The sequence below is a fragment of the Asterias rubens genome, chromosome 1 (genome assembly GCF_902459465.1).
Source record: "Asterias rubens chromosome 1, eAstRub1.3, whole genome shotgun sequence".
Classification (NCBI taxonomy): Eukaryota; Metazoa; Echinodermata; class Asteroidea; order Forcipulatida; family Asteriidae; genus Asterias; species Asterias rubens.
In genome coordinates this window covers 6999689-7021254 of record NC_047062.1, presented here as the reverse complement: position 1 = coordinate 7021254, position 21566 = coordinate 6999689, and the positions used below count along the sequence as shown (strand labels likewise).

The window sequence follows — 21566 nt, the reverse complement described above, 5'->3', positions numbered from 1 at the left end:
AAGGCTGGGATCAATTTCTTAAAGCAATCAAATTTGCTAAGCACAGAACAATCATGCTTAGCTCTAATTGGTTATCGGCCAATATTGCAGAATTCCCTTGTTCAGAAGATCATCTAACAAACAAACAAACAAACATTGCATTGCCCATCACTGGCTCCTTAATGGATGTCTACATGTTGCAAATTCTTGTTCTGAAAAGGCAAATCAGTGATTGAATAAAAAAATCAGTGAATGAAATTGTAAGGGTTTGTTATCAGCAGTCGGTGTAACCTATGCATGTTAATAAAAACCTGTAGCATCAGAATTTGAAAAAAATCTTATTTATTGCTTTATCCGTACCTCCAGAATGAAACAACCTTCACTGGAGCAATGAGCGGTGACATTTACGTCTGGAAAAAGAATACTCTAGCTCGAGTTGTCTCCAGAGCGCACAATGACGCTGTCTTCACACTCTACACAACCTTGAAGGATGGCTTGATTGTGTCCGGTGGAAAGGAAAGAGCGTGAGTAGCAAAATTTAAGCAGATTTTGATTTTTCACAAATGAGTCCAAGTTTCTTTTCACCCTTTGCAGACCATGAGAGGGACAAGCTTGTTGTGGCCAATAATAAATAACTTATTCATTTACATTGCGCCCATTCCATAAAATGTACACAAGCACATGACAAAATAATTATAAAAAATATTAAAAATTTTACAACAGGAAAATACACAGCAATCCAAACAAATGAAAATACAATATATGCACAATCAGCAAAAAGCTTCTTTAAAAAGATAAGTCTTAACGACAGATTTAAAAACATCAGCGCTCCTAATATGAAGGGGAAGTTTGTTCCAGAGGTGCGGTGCACTATTTTTAAAGGTCCAGTCCCCAAGAGCAGCCTTACTACAACCAACAGGGTGATTAAGAAAAATAAAGCGGTCAAGTTCACCGGATACAAACTCTTGGGTCGATTTCACAAAGAGTTAGGTAGATATTTAAAACTTAAGACAAGTCCTAAGTTTACTTGTCCTAACTCGAGAAAAGACTAGTCTTAACTCTTTGTGAAATCCGCCCTGAAGTTCTGATCAGCAGAGTGTGGGTTTGAATCTCAGTGGTGGCACCTGTGTCCTTCAGTAAGGCCTTTTAACCAATATTGCTCCGTCGATTGGACGTAAAGCTATAGCACTTGTGTGTTGTGTAACACACGTGAAAGAACCCAGAACACTGGGGAGTGGTTTTCACTGTGTTTGGAGTATGGTTTGGCAGGAAATTACGCCACGGCCCTTGCAGCAAAATGCCTATAGTGGCCTACAGCCACAATATTTGACCTAAAGCTGATGTCATGAATTGTCGTATTCCAATATTTTATTTTGTTTATTTCTTATTTACCCTTGGGGAAACCTCTCAGTGAAACACTGTTTTTCAGAGGTGCCCAGCAACTGCAAACACATCAAAATTTTAACATTGTATTAATTAAAATATATATTTATAAAAACTAACTTTTCTGTCTTACTATTCAAATTGTAGTCCTGAAACCAAATTCGCAATAGTTTTCTCAAAGAAAATTGTGTTAAAGGGAAGGTACACTATTGGTAATTGTCAAAGGCCAGTGTTCTCATTTGGTGTATCTCATCATAAGCATAACATAACAAGCCTGTGAAAATTTGAACTCAAATTGGTCATCGAAGTTGGGAGAAATTGATGATAGAAAAAACACCCTTGCTGGACGAATGTGTGCTTTCAGATAGGAATAAAAGACTTCTAGCTAGAAGTCTTTTATTATTTTTAGTGAAAAATTACCTCTTTCTCAAAAACTATGTTACTTCAGAGGGAGTCGTTTCCGACAATGTTTTACTATCAACAGCTCTCCAATGCTAGTTACCAAGTCAGTTTTTAAGTTAATATTTGTTTTGAGTAATTACCAAACATGTACCTTCTCTTTAATACCCCCACAATATTAGTCATATCTGGCCTCATGGTGATAATTTTACAGAAATAACTGGTCTCTAAAGGGCTAAAAGACTGGCTCACCTCCGAGACACAAATAAGATATTTTAGAGTCTGAAAGTTTTCCTCCGATGCTATTTATTGGACACTCCTTGATTTACAGGTCCAAGAATAAAGACAGTGGACCGGTGAAGCTCTGGGACCAAGAGATGAAGCGATGTCGAGCCTTTCAGCTGGGTACCGGCAGTTCCATCGATGTAGTCAAATCGGTCTGCAGGTGCAAGGTCAGTGGGTTATGATTATAAAGATTACGAAAATAGAATTAGCTGTTGCAAACTGCTTACCAACCAAAATGACCTATGGTATAAATGCAAACAATAGTTACTGGCCTGACGTTCTGCTAGGGTCGAAACGTCAGGCCATTAACTATTTTTTGCAATTATAAACACTGGTAGAGGTTTGAGTGTTGGTGACTTTCACATGTGACATTCCATTGGGTCTAAACATATCAAGATTGCTTTCAAGACTCGGCTTTCTAGACAACTTTCTTCTGCTTCAAAACAACAAACTTTGTTGTTGTTTCTTTGCTTGTTTGCTGATTGCTTAGTTCTAACATGTATAATTCCCACCTGTTGTTATTAGCTTACTAATTATTCTAGGTAAGGATCATCCTGGTCGTTCAGATAGCCCCATTTCTTGATGAAGATGTAACTCTATTATTTTGTTTGGTGTCCCCCCCCCCCCCCTCAGGGAAAGATCTTAGTGGGTACCAAAGACAGCGAGATCATTGAGATTGGAGAGAAGAACGGGCAGGTTACGATGCTGGTACAGGGTCATGGTGAGGGAGAGATCTGGGGACTGGCTACCCACCCCTCCAAGGAGGTGTTTGCATCGGCTAGTGATGATGGCACAATAAGGATATGGGATGTACAGAAGATGGTAGGTGATTATGGATGGTAGTAAGGGGCTTTGTGGCGTGTTTTGGCCGAGTAATCAGTTTCAAGTTCTGGTTGCTGAAGCCTGGTTCATACTTACTGCGAATGCGAATGCGAAGCAAATTTTGACGTCACATGGCTGTTTTTGCAGCGAATGTTTCACAGGAGTTCAACTGTTGTGAATTTTTTTTTTTTCAAATTAATTTGTGATGTCAAAATTTGTGTCGCATTCGCAGGAAGTACGAACCGGGCTTCAGTCATCTGACTTTGGGTTTGAATCCTGGTCTTGATGCTTGGTGTCGTTGAGAAAGACACTTCACTGTAATTGCTTCTCTTCACCCGGGGATAAATGGGTACCTTTGAGGGCATAGATGGTAATGTGAGTGATTTAGAAGTTGCGCATATTTGTTGCACAGGCTGTATACTCACTGAGATGGTTAAGGGATGAAATAATTGGCCGATTCACCAGTTTGGAGCACAGAGTGTCATTAAGTGATGGATTTGAGCACCATAAAATAAGAAGCCAATATTGTTATTGTTATTACTAAACCTAGAAAGAAACCATTTCATTTATGTACCTGTTTCTGTGAGGAACACGCCTGCTGCTGGAAAAATAGTAAATAATGGTTTTATTGGAAGAGTTAACTAATTCCAACTCATTGTAGTTTCAAGGAACATCCCTCACAACCAACATGTGAACATTTCAGTGGTAAAGTTTTCAGTGAAAACTTTAAAAATTATGTATTTTTTTTTTCTCGCTTTCAGCTTCAGGCTTATTTGTAATTGCAGCACTCAAAATAACAGCAGTGGTTTGGGGAATAAGAACAAATACTGTTTCTTTCAGGCAGTGAGAGTTATCTTGAAGATTGGTGCAGGTATGAACGCTATTGCCACTGAGCACTCAGATAAAATGGAAAACATTACTAATTCTAAATTTTTTTCAAATTTTTTGTTTAAAGGCGATGATAACCAAAGTAAGCATGGGATCCTCCGCTCGGTCTATCACCTACAGTCCCGATGGGGAAACCCTGGGTGTTGGCTTGAAGAATGGAGAATTCCGCCTACTCACTGTAGCAACCATGAACACGTGGGCCAAGAAGAGAGAGCGTAATAAGGCTATTACAGATCTGAGGTAGCGTAAAAAAAAAAGGAGAATATCTTGTCGTGTCGATGCAAAAACATTGCATCTCCTTAAAAGGCACTTACGTTACACATGAGTTTGAAATTCTCAAAACGTATCTCCTGATAAAAAAGTTGTTGTATTTCACTTAAAATTGCCCGGATGCACCAACAAAACAAGTGGTGCAGAGATACTTTGTTTTTGCATGGAGCATTTTCGTACGAGATGCAACATTTTTGCACTGACGTGTTAGGAAACTGGCATTGTCAAATGTTGATCACTATTTTTACATTGCAATGAGGTCTTGCACTTATTGACCTGACTGTTTATGTAAAGGGTTTGTTCTAAACATTGCAATTTTGAAAATAGCTTTTAAACCTTGGTTTTATTAGATCATAGAAGTTCATATATGCAGATAATAGATTGACTCCCTAGAATCTTTGGCTAGAGACTCTCTTATTATCTATTTAACTCATCATATACATAAATTTTATTTTGTTCCTCTGGAGGTGTTAGGTGATATAGAAATGCAATTGTTATTATAATATAATTATTATTATCTCTCCTTCGCTTAAATAATGTTGGTTTTATAATTAGTTAAAGTTGAAAATTCTATTAAAAATGTGTAGGTCTAATTTACCTAGCATCTTCAACTAATTGTAGCTAGTTGAAATCATTGGTAACTAATTGAAATCACATAACTAGTGAAATCATTTATCACAAGTTGAAATCATACATAACAAGTATGAAACATTTCAATTTTATTCCAGGTTTAGCCCTGATGCTAAGTACCTGGCCGTCGGTTCGGAGGATAGCTGTGTAGATTTCTATGATCTGACCCAAGGTCCTTCACTCAACAGAGTAGGAATGTGCCGAGGCATACCAAGCTTTGTGTTCCAATTGGACTTCTCTGCCGACTGTAGATACATACAGGTAAAGGAATAGACCCAATTCACCTGGGCCCAATTTCATGGAGCTGCTAAGCATAAAAATTTGCTTAACATGAAATTTCTTCCTTGATAAAAACAGGATTACCAACAAAATTTCCATTTGTTGCATATTGCTTGTTACTGGTATTCAGCTGTTGTTTGCTCATCCCCGAAAATCATGTGGAAATTTTGTTGGTAATCCTGTTTTTATCGAGGCAGAAATTTTATGCTAAGCAAACTTTTGTGCTTAGCAGCTCTATGAAATTGGGCCCTGACATCATCATCAGAATAATCTTGGATGCGCCATTTTGGTGGTCAATGTCATTGTGCATTATTATTATTTAGGCGATGCGGCGTGTACATGTAAACCTATTGCCCTCCAAAATAGTGACGTGCGTGCAAGGGGTCAAAGGACCCCTTGCATATTATTATTATTTTGATTGTTATTGTTAGTCATAGTATAGATCAAATAATTTGTAAATTGTTCATTGTTGCTATGCCTTTCTTGTATGTAATGTAGTCTCCTTTACACAGGGAAGACAAATTTGATGTTTTTTATCATGACAATAATTATTTTTAATCTTAATCTTTAATAATTTAGAGGGGAGATTGACCTTCTAATGATAATATTTTAAGAAATAATTCGCTTTAACTATGACTTAGGAACACTAGCTGGCAGGAGACTTGCAAGGTAAATTCCATTGTTTACGTAGTTTTGATCATACCTAAATGTACATTCATAAATACCTCAGACAGTTTCGTTATTCCTACTGGTGGAGAGCGCGTCACGTGGGTATGTATAAACCTTTGTTTATGACTGGTAAAAAGTGTTAATTCATGGGCATGACACGCGACCTTGCACCTGTTCTTATAAGACAGTTTCTTCATTCCTATTGGTCGAGAGCAACGGCTGAAACAGTTGTGCCACATCACGCGATACGTGCGACGCGCACAGCATTCCCTTATAAGGAGTTGTTTACCCGGGGGCGGCGGAGGGCTTTACCATTTCATAGCTGGAGGGGTGTTGTGTTGAAAGAAATCATTTAACAATTATAATTTTTGCATTTATGTTACTTTTTGACCAAAAAATGATGATGTTTTTGACCGTCAAGGTATTTATGAATGGGAATCAAAGTGTGTTGAATCGGTTTTCAACTAGTGGTTTAAACCCGTCGAGGCCTGGTTCTTTATAATTTACCTGGACTTCGTTTCGGTAAAATTATCAAGAACCAGGCCTCGTTGGGATTAAACCACTAGTTGAAAACCTCTTGACCACACATTGATTCCCTTATTACCAAAGTGGATGGATTTACCTGGTAAGTCTACTGCCGTCTAGCATCCCAAAAGTCCCCCATTGTTAATAATATTGCTGTTATATTGTGAAGTCTTGGTGTTTGACCAATGGAAACCATCTGAATACTCCTGTATTGAGGTTGGCTCCTTGACATCGAACCATAACACTCATCTTAGATATTTAATTACTATTATTTTGCATCAATGATGACGTCATTATGACGTAATTAGGCCTGTGTGTCTTGATACTAAGGTTCAACTATCTGTATAGTTTAACGATATCACAGCATTTTCAATAGTAATGAGCAGTATGTCAACAGACCTTTAAACATACAAAACAGCAATAATGCATCAATTAGGAAAGAGGTATGTTTGGAGAATCTTCTGAAACACATCCACTGATGGAACAGATTTAATATAGGAGGGAAGTTCATTCCACTCCTTAGCTGCTGTTACAGTAAATATACAATCTCCTGCTTATCTACGAGTCATGGGAAAAGTAAGGCGAGATGAATCTGCATTAGAGCGAAGATTTGTACTCAAATAGATAAATACAACTCAAGATGCTCATTAAAATACTCGGCCATCAATTTCACTAAACCGCTTCAAACTTAGGATGTATCTTAGGACTTAGGACGAGTCCCAGCCTTGCACTGTAACATGCAAACCCTAAGTATAATCCTAGGTTAGGACGAGTTACTCATCCTAACTCGAGATAGTAGTAATCCTAGCGATTCATGAAATCGGCTGCTGGTGCCTGATTACGAAAGAATTTGTATACAAATAAAAGAATTATGAATAACCATTAGATGTTGATGTCGGTTCTTTTTTAAGGTCGGTACTGGAGCATACAAGAGACTACTCTATGAAGTACCTAAAGGGAAGCCAGTCACAGACACTGCAACGACCGATAAAATCACATGGGCTACATGGACAAGGTTTGTTATTACTTACACAGCTACAATTATGAAATTTGTCTCCAATGTTACAGGATGAGGAGTACTAACAACGAGTGTAAACCATCAAAGTTTGTCTCCAAGTTTGCTCTCAAAACATAAAATTGATTTGTCACATGTGAACATTGGTATGTCACTGAGCGTGCTGACTTGCCTTGGTGAAATTGTCGAATGAGATTTATTGCTTCTGGTAAAATTTAAAGTTGCAAGTCCCGGTTTTCACCCAAAACAGGTTTTTGAATTCTTTGTCTTTTAGAACTTTTCCTCTGAATTAACTTTGACAGGTGATGCTGTTTCAAAACAACAAACATACAAAACATTTACCACACATGCCATGAACAATGCACAAAATACAACATGCAAATTTTTTTGTTATACAAATTTGTTTGGTCGAGAACCAATCATGTGACGCGCAACAAAAACGCATGTTACATGGTTCGACGCAGGCCGGGTAACATAAAAAGTGATGCACACCGGTGTTCACCACCTTGATCGTTCCCAGCGTTGGTCGATTACCAGCGCTGTGTACGAAACAACCACGGGTACGAGGGAATTGTTTCTTGTTCGTCTGCTTATTAAACAATGAATAGTCCGTCGTAATAATGTTTGAAGATGACAACAGAACTTCGAGAAGAGGAATAACAATGTTACCAAGGTATAACAAAACAATTGTTGCACGCTGTGACTGGGGTCCATGGGTTTTGTACACCCTCGAGGGGAAATGGCACCCTCGGCTTCGCCTCGAGTTCCATTCACCCCCTCGAGTGTACAAAACGTCATGGACCCCGTCACAGCATGCAAATGCTGGTATTCTGACAATACATGTTATTCATTTTAAGTTTTAAACAACTAAACTACCCTTGATGCTTGTTACTTTCTCAAGTCTACACACATAGCTATTTAAAATATAAATCTTTTCTCTTGTTCTTTGTCAAATTGGCTTAAAATCAGAATATTTACATGTGACATCTCATGAGCAAAATATAATTTGATTAGTGAAGATGACACAAATTTGCTTTAACAATAACCTACAACTAATCTACGTGTGACACTTTTATAACTTACCAAAGCAGTAAGTGAACTTTGTCTTGTGGTAAGTTAAAGTTTCATTGTTCTGATGGGGTATTTGAATACAAGTCTTATGGTAAGTGAAAAATGTCTAGTGGTAAACCAAACTTGTCCTGCAGTAACTGAACATTCCTTGTGGTAAGTTAAGAATGTCTCGCTGTAAGTAAACCTTGTCTCGTGGTCATTGCGTGGCCAAAAAATAAATGGCACCGCTGTTTTTAAGATTTAACATGAACATCTGTTCAAGCAGTTGGCAAACTTGTTTTGAATCACCTGTGAGAAATGAACATAGGATACAAAATGGCCAGCGTTAGTTTGTTTTGTTCTAGTGGGTGTTGGTTGGTGAGACTCCTCTAAGTATTGTGTTTATCCATAGCAATCTCAACCCCAATCCGGTTTGGCCTCGGAGCTCGGCTAATGCAGCAACATATCATGTCTTGAAGTCCTTTGCGAAACTTTTTGTACTTAAAGACATAAATGATGGGATTTATCACAGAGTTCATGTAGTACAGAAGAGTTAAGGATCTAGATAATTTGTAAGCAGTTTCAGAATCGCACCATTTCCAAACGCAGAGTATTTTCTGGAGAAAAAATGGAAACCAGCAAACAATAATTGCACCCATGACAATCATCAGCATGTTGACCACTTTCTGTCTTGCCCTCAAAAGCTCATTTCCTGCTGCTTGTACATTTTGTTGTTTGAGTTGATGAGCATTTCTTTTAAGAGTGGCTTGGATTTTGTAGTAAGCCCAACTCATAAAAAGGACAGGTAAGATGTAACTGAAGAGAAGAAAGATAACACTAGCTGTGTACTCCAATTTACGTCCATGAGGGTTCCGATAACATGGACTATTGTTTGCTTCATCATTGGCTGATAAGGCGAAAAGACGAGGACTTGACATGAGAAGTGATATCAACCATGAAATTAAAACAATTACTGTGACTTTCTTGTTAGATATCATCTGTTGATAATGCAGTGGATGCACAATTCCTATATATCGTTCATATGTCACCACACACAGAGTATAACTTGACACAGAAGTAGTCACTGTTTGTTGAAATGCATTGTAGATAAGTCGACAGTAAAATTCCCGCCAAGTTAAAGTTGATTGGTGGAAGATTTCATGCGTGGCATAATAAAAGAACAAAAAAAAGCAGGATAGACTATCGATGACAGCAAGATATGCCAGCAAGTAGTTTGTCATATTGTGGAGGTTTTTGGTGCGAAGGATGACCAGCCAAGCGAGAGTGTTGCAAACCATTCCGATGATACCTTCAGCCATCCCAAACTTGAGAAACAATTCTTTGAAATCACTCTTGTCGTAAGAACCATCAGAACTGCCGTTTGCTGAGAAAATGTCTGCCATTATTCTGAAGTGACTTTGCTGCTCAGTTGTTATACATCAGAATCTGAGAGCAGGATTATTATCAGTCAGCAATAAATAACTTGAAGAAAGAGTGAGTCGGAGGATGTTTCTTTTGCTTGAAGAGTAAAGTCTGTAATCTGCTGCAGAGTGTTGGTTGAGAGTGTTCGTGTTTTTTCATCACCGCTCTTTAAATCGCGAAATTAGATTCTTGGGATAATGGCTCGAAAAGAGCTATATAAGAGGACTCTTTGTTGACTGAATGGCAGTAAGAGTAGCGTCAGTAATGAACAATTAATAAAATACTCGCTGTCACTCAATTTTAATAAGCTTTTTCATTAGACATTGGATCAATTTTAACCAATTGTAAAATGTTGACAACTCTGTTTATCTCCCTTCTTTCGCGGCTTCCTCTTTTGACGTTGTGTCAGATATTGGTTTTTTTTAGTCAAAGGGTAGTTTTTTGCAAAGAGTGGATGTTACAGTTATAAATTCACTCTTACTCATTTGTTCATTCATCCCTCGGTGGTCATGTTGAAGTAGTTGTGTCTTTTACCCCTGTCCGAATCACGCATGGGACACAACGTGTATTGGGTTTTCAGTTCTTATCTGACTGCTTGGGTTTTTCCTCAAACTACAGTCTCTGGGGTTTTCTTTCCTCTTCAAAAACTAAAACTTACTTCTTTGTCTTTCTTTTATTGAGCTATTGGCTTGTTGTACAGTGATAGGGTTTGATGATTATCAGCTGTGAGAAATACACACAGGATACAAAATAACAAGCCTTTATTTTGTTGTTCTTGTTGTTGGTTTGTGATACTCCTCTACGCATTATGTTCATCCATAGCAATCTCAACCCCAATCCAGTTTGGCCTCGGAGCTCGACCAATGCAGCAACACATCATGTCTTGAAGTCCTTTGCGAAACTTTTTGTATTTAAAGACATAAATGATGGGATTTATCACAGAGTTCATGTAGTAAAGAAGAATGAAAGATCTGGATAATATAAAGGCAGTTTCGGAACTACACAAACTAAAACTACAGAGTGTTTGATGGATACTAAATGGTGACCATAAAACAATCATTGCACCCATGACAATCATCAGCATGTTGACCACTTTCTGTCTTGCCCTCAAAAGCTCATTTCCTGCTGCTTGTACATTTTGTTGTTTGAGCTGATGAGCATTTCTCTTGAGAGTGGCCTGGATTTTGTAGTAAGCCCAACTCATAAAAATGATAGGTAAGATGTTACTGAAGAAAATAAAGAGAACAGTTGCTGTGTACTCTAACTCTTGTCCGTGAGGGTTTTGATAACATGGAGTATTGTTTGTTTCGTCACTGGCTGATAATGCGAAAAGGCGAAGAATTGATATGAGAAGTGATATCAACCATGTAATTAAAACAATTACTGTGACTTTCTTGTTAGATATCATCTGTTGATAATGCAGTGGATGCACGATTCCTATATACCGTTCATATGTCACCACACACAGAGTATAACTTGACACAGAAGTAGTCACTGTTTGTGAAAATGCATTGTAGATCAGTCGACAGTAAAATTCCCGCCAAGTTAAAGTTGATTGGTGGAAGATTTTATGTGTGGCATTATAAAAGAACATAAAAAAGCAGGATAGACTATCGGTGACAGCAAGATATGCCAGCAAGTAGTTTGTGGTATTGTGGAGGTTTTTGGTGCGAAGGATGACCAGCCAAGCGAGAGTGTTGCAAACCATTCCGATGATACCTTCAACCATCCCAAACTTGCCAAACAATTCTTTGAAATCGCTCTTGTCGTAAGAACCATCAGAACTGCCGTTTGCTGAGAAAATGTCTGCCATTATTCTGAAGTGCCTTTGCTGCTCAGTCGCTATGTATCAGAATTTGAGAGCAGGATTATAATCGGTCAGAAATAAATGTCTTGAAGAAAGACTGAGAGTCGGAGGATGTTTCTTGAGCTTGAAGAGTAAAGTCTGTAATCTGCTGCAGAGTGTCGTTTCAGAGTGTTCATATTTTTCATCACCACTCTATAAATCACAAAAATTTGTTTCTTTGGATAATGACTTGAAAAAGAGCTATATAAGAGGACTCTTTGTTGACTGAATGGCAGTGAGAGTAGTGTCAGTAATGAACAATTAATAAACTACTCGCTGTCACTCAATCTTTAATAAGCTTTGTTTTAGACATTGGATAAATTTTAACCAATTGTAAAATCTTATTGTTACTGCAGTCCAATTAATTTAACAGTTTGTTAATCATGCTGACAACTCTGTTTATCTTCCTTCTTATTACCACTTTTACTTTTGACTATGTTGCCGATATTGCTTCTTTTTTTTTTGTCTGAGGGTAGATTATTCCATTATGCACCGTCATTCATCCTTTTTATCTCGGCAGATGGGTTGATATAGTACTATGTCAACCTGAACGCCACTTGGTATCTTTCCTTGCCTTCCACCTCTAGAGGAACCCGGCTTGAATCATGCCGGGGTACTGCGTGTAGGGGGGTTTTAATAGTCCTTACATGACTAGTGTTCTTTCCCTGGAAACACTTTATGGGGGTTTTCCTCCCACATCTAAAACTGAAATTTCCTTCCTTGTCTTTTCTCCATAAGCCTTTTTGAGGTATGGCGGACACAATGCTACAACACTGTGAAGTTGTGGTAAAATTGTGCGTATGACAATAGAAATAGAATGTATGTTATTCAGTGAAGTGCGCATTTAAGGCGACGCAGCGTTTACACGTAAACCTAATGACCACCAACATGGTGAGCGTGGCATCAGTCGCGACATGTGACGCGCGCGTATCACGTCCGCCATACCTCAAAAAGGCTTATTGGGTTCTTAGTCAACGTCTCTGAGAATCATTGGCTTCACAATCAGAATAAATGACATGAAATAAGAATCTGTACATGCACTTTGTATTTGTTCAGACTAATAAGGAGTTTTGAGATGCGCCAATTGTTCATAAACAGAAAACCTGAGTGTGTGATCTGTCTTTGTCACGCAGAGCAAGTGTGTGTTCACATTTGAAAAATTGTACACACAACAAAAAGCTCAAACTAACCAGTGACCTCTTTTCATTTGTCCCACAGAAATATTTTGTGCCATTTGTTTAAGAAGATATCATTCTGCCAGGTCGTATAGCATGTTCATCCTTGAGAAAAATGCTTTAATTTGTTTGGTTTAAAGTTCAATCAAATTTAAACTGATACAGAGATGATTGAACGTTTACCCGACTTTTTGCATTGGAGTAAACCCAGTGTGGTACCTTCTTTCTAGAGTGGCACAAAATAATTATTTCCATGAGGAAAATGAATGTAGAAAGAAAGTTTGTTTACGCTCATTAAATAGTTTCTCTGTGGCATCGGAAATCAGTTGTGTTAGCTGAAGGGTAACAATTGGAGCCTAATAAGGGAAAGGTCAATATTTTAAACGATCTGGTCTTTTCAGATTTTTGTGTCGCTTTAAAACTTACTGTTTATCTTTGTTCATATCCTGTAATAGTTAACAATTTATCAAACTGGCTTCTATCATTTTCAACTTCCAGACTTTTCACTGCTTTCCTGGATACCATTTTCTGGTGCAGGAAAATCTTGTACAAAATAACCAGAGTCCATTTTGGGTTTTTTCGTGTGGTGGTTGGCTGGTGATATACTTCTCTATGCATTATGTTCATCCATAGCAATCTCAACCCCAATCCGGTTTGGCCTCGGAGCTCGTCCAATGCAGCAACATATCATGTCTTGAAGTCCTTTGCGAAACTTTTTGTACTTAAAGACATAAATGATGGGATTTATCACAGAGTTCATGTAGTAAAGCAAAACGAAAGATCCAGATAGTTTGTAGGCAGTTTCAGAATCTGAAAAGCACAGCATTTCCCACAGAACAAGTGGAGACCATAAAACAATCATTGCACACATGACAATCATCAGCATGTTGACCACTTTCTGTCTTGCCCTCAAAAGCTCATTTCCTGCTGCTTGTACATTTTGTTGTTTGAGTTGATGAGCATTTCTCTTGAGAGTGGCTTGGATTTTGTAGTAAGCCCAACTCATAAAAATGATAGGTATAACGTAACTGAAGAGGAAAAACAGAATACTACTTGTGGTCTCTAATATTTGTTCATGATTGTTCCAATAACATAGACTAGTGTTTGCTTCCTTACTGGCTGAAAATGCAAAAAGGCGAGGACTTGATGTCAGAAGTGATATCAACCATGTAATTAAAACAATCACTGTGACTTTCTTCCTTGTTATCATCTGTTGATAATGCAGTGGATGCACAATTCCTATATATCGTTCATATGTCACCACACACACAGTATAACTTGACACAGAAGCAGTCACTGTTTGTGGAAATAAATTGTAGATAAGTCGACAGTAAAACTCCCGCCAAGTTAAAGTTGAGTCCATAAAGATTTCACGTGAAGCAATATTAAAGAATAAAGAAAAGCAGGATAAACTATCGATGACAGCAAGATATGCCAGCAAGTAGTTTGTCATATTGTGGAGGTTTTTGGTGCAAAGGATGACCAGCCAGGCGAGAGTGTTGAATGCAATCCCAACGATACCTTCAACCATGGAAAACTTTTCAAATAGTTCTGTCACTTCATCACTTCTTTTGAAATCGTCAAATCCGTAATAATAATAAATACTGTTGGCTGCTGAATTGTTTGCCATCATTTCAAAGTGCCTTTGATTGTGAGTTGCTATTTGTCATAAATAAATGACTCGAGGAAAAATGCAAAGTTAGTTCAATGATCTTCCTGTAGCTCAGATGCCTTTCAGCTCACCTTACTCTCTTCAGTGATTCACAAGAAAAATTCAATCCGCAATCTACAGTTGGTGTTTCAGCGTCTGTTTCGTTAGAGGCCTTTCGGCTCAGGATTCACAAGAAAGATTCAGTCCGCAATCTGCAATTGGTGTTTCAGCATCCGTGTTGTTTGAGGCCTTCCAGCTCAGGATTCACAAGAAAGATTTAGTCCACAATCTGCAGTTGGTGTTTCAGCATCCGTGTTGTTTGAGGCCTTTTAGCTCAGGATTCACAAGAAAGATTCAGTCCGCAATCTGCAGTTGGTGTTTCAGCGTCTGTGTTGTTTGAGGCTTTTCAGCTCAGGAATCACAAGAAAGATTCAGTCCGCAATCTACAGTTGGAGTTTCAGTGTCTGTGTTGTTTGAGGCCTTTCAGCTTAGGATTCACAAGAAAGATTCAGTTCGAAATCTGCAGTTGGTGTTTCAACGTCTGTGTTGGGTAAGGCCTTTTAGCTAAGGATTCACAAGAAAGATTCAGCCGCCATCTGCAGTTGGTGTTTCAGCGTCTGTGTTGGGTAAGGCCTCTTAGCTCAGGATTCACAAGAAAGATTCAGTCCGCAATCTACAGTTTGTGTTTCAGCGTCTGTGTTGGGTAAGGCCTTTTAGCTCAGGATTCACAAGAAAAATTCAGTCCGCAATCTACAGTTTGTGTTTCAGCGTCTGTGTTGTTTGAGGCCTTTCAGCTCAGGATTCACAAGAAAGATTTAGTTCGAAATCTGCAGTTGGTGTTTCAGCGTCTGTGTTGGGTAAGGCCTTTTAGCTCAGGATTCACAAGAAAGATTCAGTCCGCCATCTACAGTTGGTGTTTCAGCGTCTGTGTTGGGTAAGGCCTTTCAGCTGAGGATTCACAAGAAAGATTCAGTTCGAAATCTGCAGTTCGTGTTTCAGCGTCTGTGTTGTTTTAGAGTGTTCATCACTTTGCATCTCTGCACTTAACATCATTATTTTGATTGAGTCAAATTTTTCCGTTGACATCAAGTTCTTTTTTTACTGGTCACTAAGCAAGAACAGGTTACCAGCCAAAATACCATGTACTGTATACAATTGTCTCTGACTGGTTCTCTGTGATTGTTTGTTCAGCAAATGAATTGGGTTTTTTCAGAGGACTCTTTTCTAAAGGTTAAATTAGTGAGAGTATATTAGTAACATCAATTTATTTATGGGATTGGAAGTCACGCCACTATGTCAATCCATTTCATTTTGTGCTTTTTAAATGATAAGAGTCAAAATCAATAAAAATTACCTAGAAACCATGGTGATGTTTTAAGTAAATTAATTCAGTCCATTTCTGTTGACATGTCGTATTGGTAAAACTCAGCCTCTGTTTGCTTTCTTTGTAGACCTCTTTCCAGATTTTGACTTTTTTGATGTTTTGATGTTTGGGGTGGTGGATGCAGTTAAAAATGCACACTCATTCTTTCATTCATTTATTCATTAATTCATTTATTAATTTTTCGGGTAGTAAAATTCATGAGCTTAGAAAGCAGTGATGATTTTTCTTAGTTACAATTAATACAAATATTGAGAAATGAATGTTTTCTGGTCACCAGTCGCCCTGTTGATTGCTCCATAGTTATATCACTATGGCGACACTATCTTTTCCATAACTCCATGTGATCACCACCTTTACGAAAATATTACCAGATAAAGTTGCCAATGGGTATATTGGAAGTTTGAAATTTTGATTTCAAGAAGCGAATTTTAACATTTAGTTTTTAGGTGTTCAGCCAACAGCTGAAAAACTATTGTTTTTGTACTGTTGGGGGTGGGGGTGGTCAGTGGTTCCCCACAGCTTCTTCTCCCTGAGCCTTCTCTAGGAGATTGAAAACTATGTTTTTGTACCGTTGGGGGTGGGGGGTGGTCAGTGGTTCCCCCACGTCTTCTTCTCCCTGAGCCTTCTCTAGGAGATTGAAAACTATTGTTTTTGTACCGTTGGGGGTGGGGGTGGTCAGTGGTCCCCCATGTCTTCTTCTCCCTGAGCCTTCTCTAGGAGATTGAAAACTATTGTTTTTGTACTGTTGGTGGTGGGGGTGGTCAGTGGTTCCCCACGTCTTCTTCTCCCTGAGCCTTCTCTAGGAGATTGAAAACTATTGTTTTTGTATTGTTGGGGGTGGGGGTGGTCACTGGTTCCCCACGTCTTCTTCTCCCTGAGCCTTCTCTAGGAGATTGAAAACTATTGTTTTTGTACTGTTGGGGTGGGGGGTGGTCAGTGGTTCCCCACAGCTTCTTCTCCCTGAGCCTTCTCTAGGAGATTGAAAACTATTGTTTTTGTACTGTTGGGGTGGGGGTGGTCAGTGGTTCCCCACAGCTTCTTCTCCCTGAGCCTTCTCTAGGAGATTAACAACTACTGTTTTTGTACCGATGGGGGTGGGGGTGGTCAGTGGTTCCCCACGTCTTCTTCTCCCTGAGCCTTCTCTAGGAGATTGAAAACTATTGTTTTTGTACTGTTGGGGGTGGGGGTGGTCAGTGGTTCCCCACGTCTTCTTCTCCCTGAGCCTTCTCTAGATTTTGCAAAAAAATTAAGCTCATGCTGACTTAAAACTTTACTTGAACCTAGATTCCATAGTAGTTGATGAAACTGCAGTTTATTTCCGAATGATGGATGTCATAACATTATAATGAAGAAAAATAACAATAAATGTACTACAAATTCATACATAGAGAGCCATCAGTGATTTATAAAAGATTGTTTCACTCTATGAAAGGTCTTAATGCATTTTACAAATCTTACATAACATGTGACTCCATGTGAGAAGGTTATGGCATTGAATTTGAATTTGTTACAACAATCTATCTTATTAACAAATCATGGAACATTAATTATTCTTACATCATGTAAAATCCCCCTAACATCCTACGAATCTTCCATAGGCTGCGAACCCATTTGACCTTCACTTCCTATTGAATTTAGAGGTTACCCTTAATTGACCCAATTCACCTGTCGTCATCATCAGAATAATCTTGGATGCGTCAATTTGGTGGTCAATGTCTCTTTGCATTATTTAGTGAAGTGCGCATTTTAGGCCACGCGGCGTCTACACGTTAGCCTATTGACCACCAAAATAGTGAGCATGGCACAGTCGCTGCGTGAGTAAATTAATTCAGTCCATTTCTGTTGACATGTCGTATTGGTAAAACTCAGCCTCTGTTTGCTTTCTTTGTAGACCTCTTTCCAGATTTTGCCGTTTTTGATGTTTGGAAATTCAATGGGGTGGTTGATGCAGTTAAAATGCACACTCATTCTTTCATTCATTTATTCATTAATTCATTTATTAATTTTTCAGGTAGTAAAATTCATGAACTTAGAAAGCAGTGACGATTTTTCTTAGTTACAATTAATACAAATATTGAGAAATGAATGTTTTCTGGTCACCAGTCGCCCTGTTGATTGCTCCATAGTTATATCACTATGGCGACACTATCTTTTCCATAACTCCATGTGATCACCACCTTTACGAAAATATTACCAGATAAAGTTGCCAATGGGTATATTGGAAGTTTGAAATTTTGATTTCAAGAAGCGAATTTTAACATTTAGTTTTTAGGTGTTCAGCCAACAGCTGAAAAACTATTGTTTTTGTACTGTTGGGGGTGGGGGTGGTCAGTGGTTCCCCACAGCTTCTTCTCCCTGAGCCTTCTCTAGGAGATTGAAAACTATTTTTTTTGTACCGTTGGGGGTGGGGGGTGGTCAGTGGTTCCCCCACGTCTTCTTCTCCCTGAGCCTTCTCTAGGAGATTGAAAACTATTGTTTTTGTACCGTTGGGGGTGGGGGTGGTCAGTGGTCCCCCATGTCTTCTTCTCCCTGAGCCTTCTCTAGGAGATTGAAAACTATTGTTTTTGTACCGTGGGGGGTGGTTAGTGGTTCCCCACGTCTTCTTCTACCTGAGCCTTCTCTAGGAGATTGAAAACTATTGTTTTTGTACCGTTGGGGGTGGGGGTGGTCAGTGGTCCCCCATGTCTTCTTCTACCTGAGCCTTCTCTAGGAGATTGAAAACTATTGTTTTTGTACCGTTGGGGGTGGGGGTGGTCAGTGGTTCCCCACGTCTTCTTCTCCCTGAGCCTTCTCTAGGAGATTGAAAACTATTGTTTTTGTACTGTTGGGGTGGGGGGTGGTCAGTGGTTCCCCACAGCTTCTTCTCCCTGAGCCTTCTATAGGAGATTGAAAACTATGGTTTTTGTACTGTTGGGGTGGGGGGTGGTCAGTGGTTCCCCACAGCTTCTTCTCCCTGAGCCTTCTCTAGAAGATTAACAACTACTGTTTTTGTACCGATGGGGGTGGGGGGTGGTCAGTGGTTCCCCACGTCTTCTTCTCCCTGAGCCTTCTCTAGGAGATTGAAAACTATTGTTTTTGTACCGTTGGGGTGGGGGTGGTCAGTGGTTCCCCACGTCTTCTTCTCCCTGAGCCTTCTCTAGATTTTGCAAAAAACTTAAGCTCATGCTGACTTAAAACTTTACTTGAACCTAGATTCCATAGTAGTTGATGAAACTGCAGTTTATTTCAGAATGATGGATGTCATAACATTATAATGAAGAAAAACAACAATAAATGTACTACAAATTCATACATAGAGAGCCATCAGTGATTTATAAAAGATTGTTTCACTCTATGAAAGGTCTTGATGCATTTTACAAATCTTACATAACATTTGACTCCATGTGAGAAGGTTATGGCATTGAATTTGAATTTGTTACAACAATCTATCTTATTAACAAATCATGGAACATTAATTATTCTTACATCATGTAAAATCCCCCTAACATCCTACGAATCTTCCATAGGCTGCGACCCCATTTGACCTTCACTTCCTATTGAATTTAGAGGTTACCCTTAATTGACCCAATTCACCTGTCGTCATCATCAGAATAATCTTGGATGCGTCAATTTGGTGGTCAATGTCTCTGTACATTATTCAGTGAAGTGCGCATTTTAGGCCATGCGGCGTCTACACGTAAGCCTATTGACCACCAAAATAGTGAGCATGGCACAGTCGCTGCGTGGGACGTGCGTGCAAGGGGTCAATAGGCTGCGACCCCATTTGACAATTACTTCTGGTCGAGCCGTAAGTTAAATGTTTATATTTAAAATTTTAAAAAAGCATTATATCTCATGAAGTAAAAGGATCAAGACTTAAAGGGTCGGGTTACTTTTTGTAGGACAAGAAAAACAATGTCCACAGATTTACACTAAACTTACAGTTTGAAGATAATGATGGTAGAAAGCTTCCCTTAATATAATACTTGTTGTGGTGCTGTAGTTTTTGAGAAATGAGTAAAAAAAGTCACCAAAATAATTTTGTCTCAGTGAGACAAAAATTATTTTAGCATGTAAAATGTATTTTTGTGACATTGTTTTACTCGTTTTTCAAAACCTATAGCACCTCAGCAAGTAAAATTGTAAGATAAGCTTTCTACTATCATTATCTTCAAACGGTGTCAGTTTAATTTAAATCTGTGGACATTGTATTTTGTGTTACAAAAAAGTACCCAAAATCCTTTAATAACTACCATTTACTTAGAGCTTGGTGTATAAACATGTAGATGAAAACACAAGAATGACAGTCTGTAATCTGATGCAGAGTGTTGTTTGAGGGTCTTTATATTTTGCATCACCGCTCTTTACATCATTACACTGAAATTAAGCTCTGGCGATAATGGCTTGAAAAGAGCTATATAAGAGGACTCTTTGTTGACTGAATGGCAGTGAGAGTAGCGTCAGTATGGCATCAGTAAAGAAAGATTAATGAACTACTCGCTGTCACTCAATCTTAATAAGCTTTTTCATTAGATATGGGATAAATTTTAACCAATTGTAAAATATAGAAAGGTTTGCGGTAACACCATGTAATGACTATCTCTAATGAGTTGGGGTGGTTCTGAAAAGAACCGTTGGTTTCAACTCGACGTTTCGATCAGTGTGCTCTGATCGTCTTTGAGAGAGTCATTACATGGTGTTATCGCAAACCTTTCTATATCGTATTTCCACCATGCAAAGTTTCAAATCCTACCATTGTAAAATGTTATTGTTACTGCAGTCCAATTATTTTGACAGTTTGATAATCATGTTGACAACTCTGTTTATCTTCCTCCTTTTGCCGCTTCCTCTTTTGACGTTGTTTTCAGATATTGCTTTTTTTTAGTCTGAGGGTAGTTTATTTCAAAGAGTGGATGTTACAGTTACAGGTGGTCGTGTTGACGTAGTGGTATCTTTCCTTACCTTCCACTTCTAGGACCTCGGTTCGAATCACACATGGGACACAATGTGTATTGGGTTTTCAGTTCTTACCTGACTGCTTGGGTTTTTCCTCATACTACAGTCTCTTGGGTTTTCTTTCCTCTTTTAAAACTGAAACTTACTTCCTTGTCTTTCTCCATTTGGGTTGTTGGCTAGTAGAACAGTGATACATTTCGCTTCAATCAGCTGTGAGAAATACACACAGGATACAAAACAAGAGTTCATTTTTGTTTGTTCTTGTGGGTGTTGGTTGGTGATACTCCTCTATGCATTATGTTCATCCATAGCAATCTCAACCCCAATCCGATTTGGCCTCGGAGCTCGAACAATGCAGCAACACATCATGTCTTGAAGCCCTTTGCGAAACTTTTTGTATCTAAAGACATAATTGATGGGATTTATCAAAGAGTTCATGTAGTACAGAAGAATGAAAAATTCAGATAATATATCTTTAGTTTGAGAATGGCAATAACTAAATCTACAGGGTATTTGCCAGATCATGGTTGGGGACCATAGAACAATAATTGCTCCCATGACAATCATCAGCATGTTGACCACTTTCTGTCTTGCCCTCAAAAGCTCATTTCCTGCTGCTTGTACATTTTGTTGTTTGAGTTGATGAGCATTTCTCTTGAGAGTGGCCTGGATTTTGTAGTAAGCCCAACTCATAAAAAGGATAGGTAAGAGGTAGCTGGAGAGAAAAAAGAGAATTCTACCTGTGTAATCGAATTTTAGTCCATGAGGGTTCAAATAACATGGACTATTGTTTGTTTCCTCACTGGCTGAAAATGCAAAAAGGCGAGGACTTGATGTGAGAAGTGATATCAACCATGTAATTAAAACAATCACTGTGACTTTCCTCTTAGATATCATCTGTTGATAATGCAGTGGATGCACAATTCCTATATACCGTTCATATGTCACCACACACAGAG

The 21566-nt window shown here is 38.6% G+C and overlaps 1 protein-coding gene across 1 annotated transcript in view; it reads left to right on the top strand.

Annotated features, from left to right (window-relative positions):
• Positions 1-21566, top strand: part of LOC117291549 (echinoderm microtubule-associated protein-like 6) — a 59290-nt gene that overhangs the window by 29718 nt on the left and 8006 nt on the right. Inside the window, exons 27-32 of the mRNA XM_033773346.1 lie at positions 346-503; positions 2093-2213; positions 2680-2868; positions 3824-3996; positions 4755-4917; positions 7041-7144. Coding sequence (XP_033629237.1) covers positions 346-503; positions 2093-2213; positions 2680-2868; positions 3824-3996; positions 4755-4917; positions 7041-7144 — 908 coding nt within the window. The remainder of the gene's footprint in view (positions 1-345; positions 504-2092; positions 2214-2679; positions 2869-3823; positions 3997-4754; positions 4918-7040; positions 7145-21566) is intronic.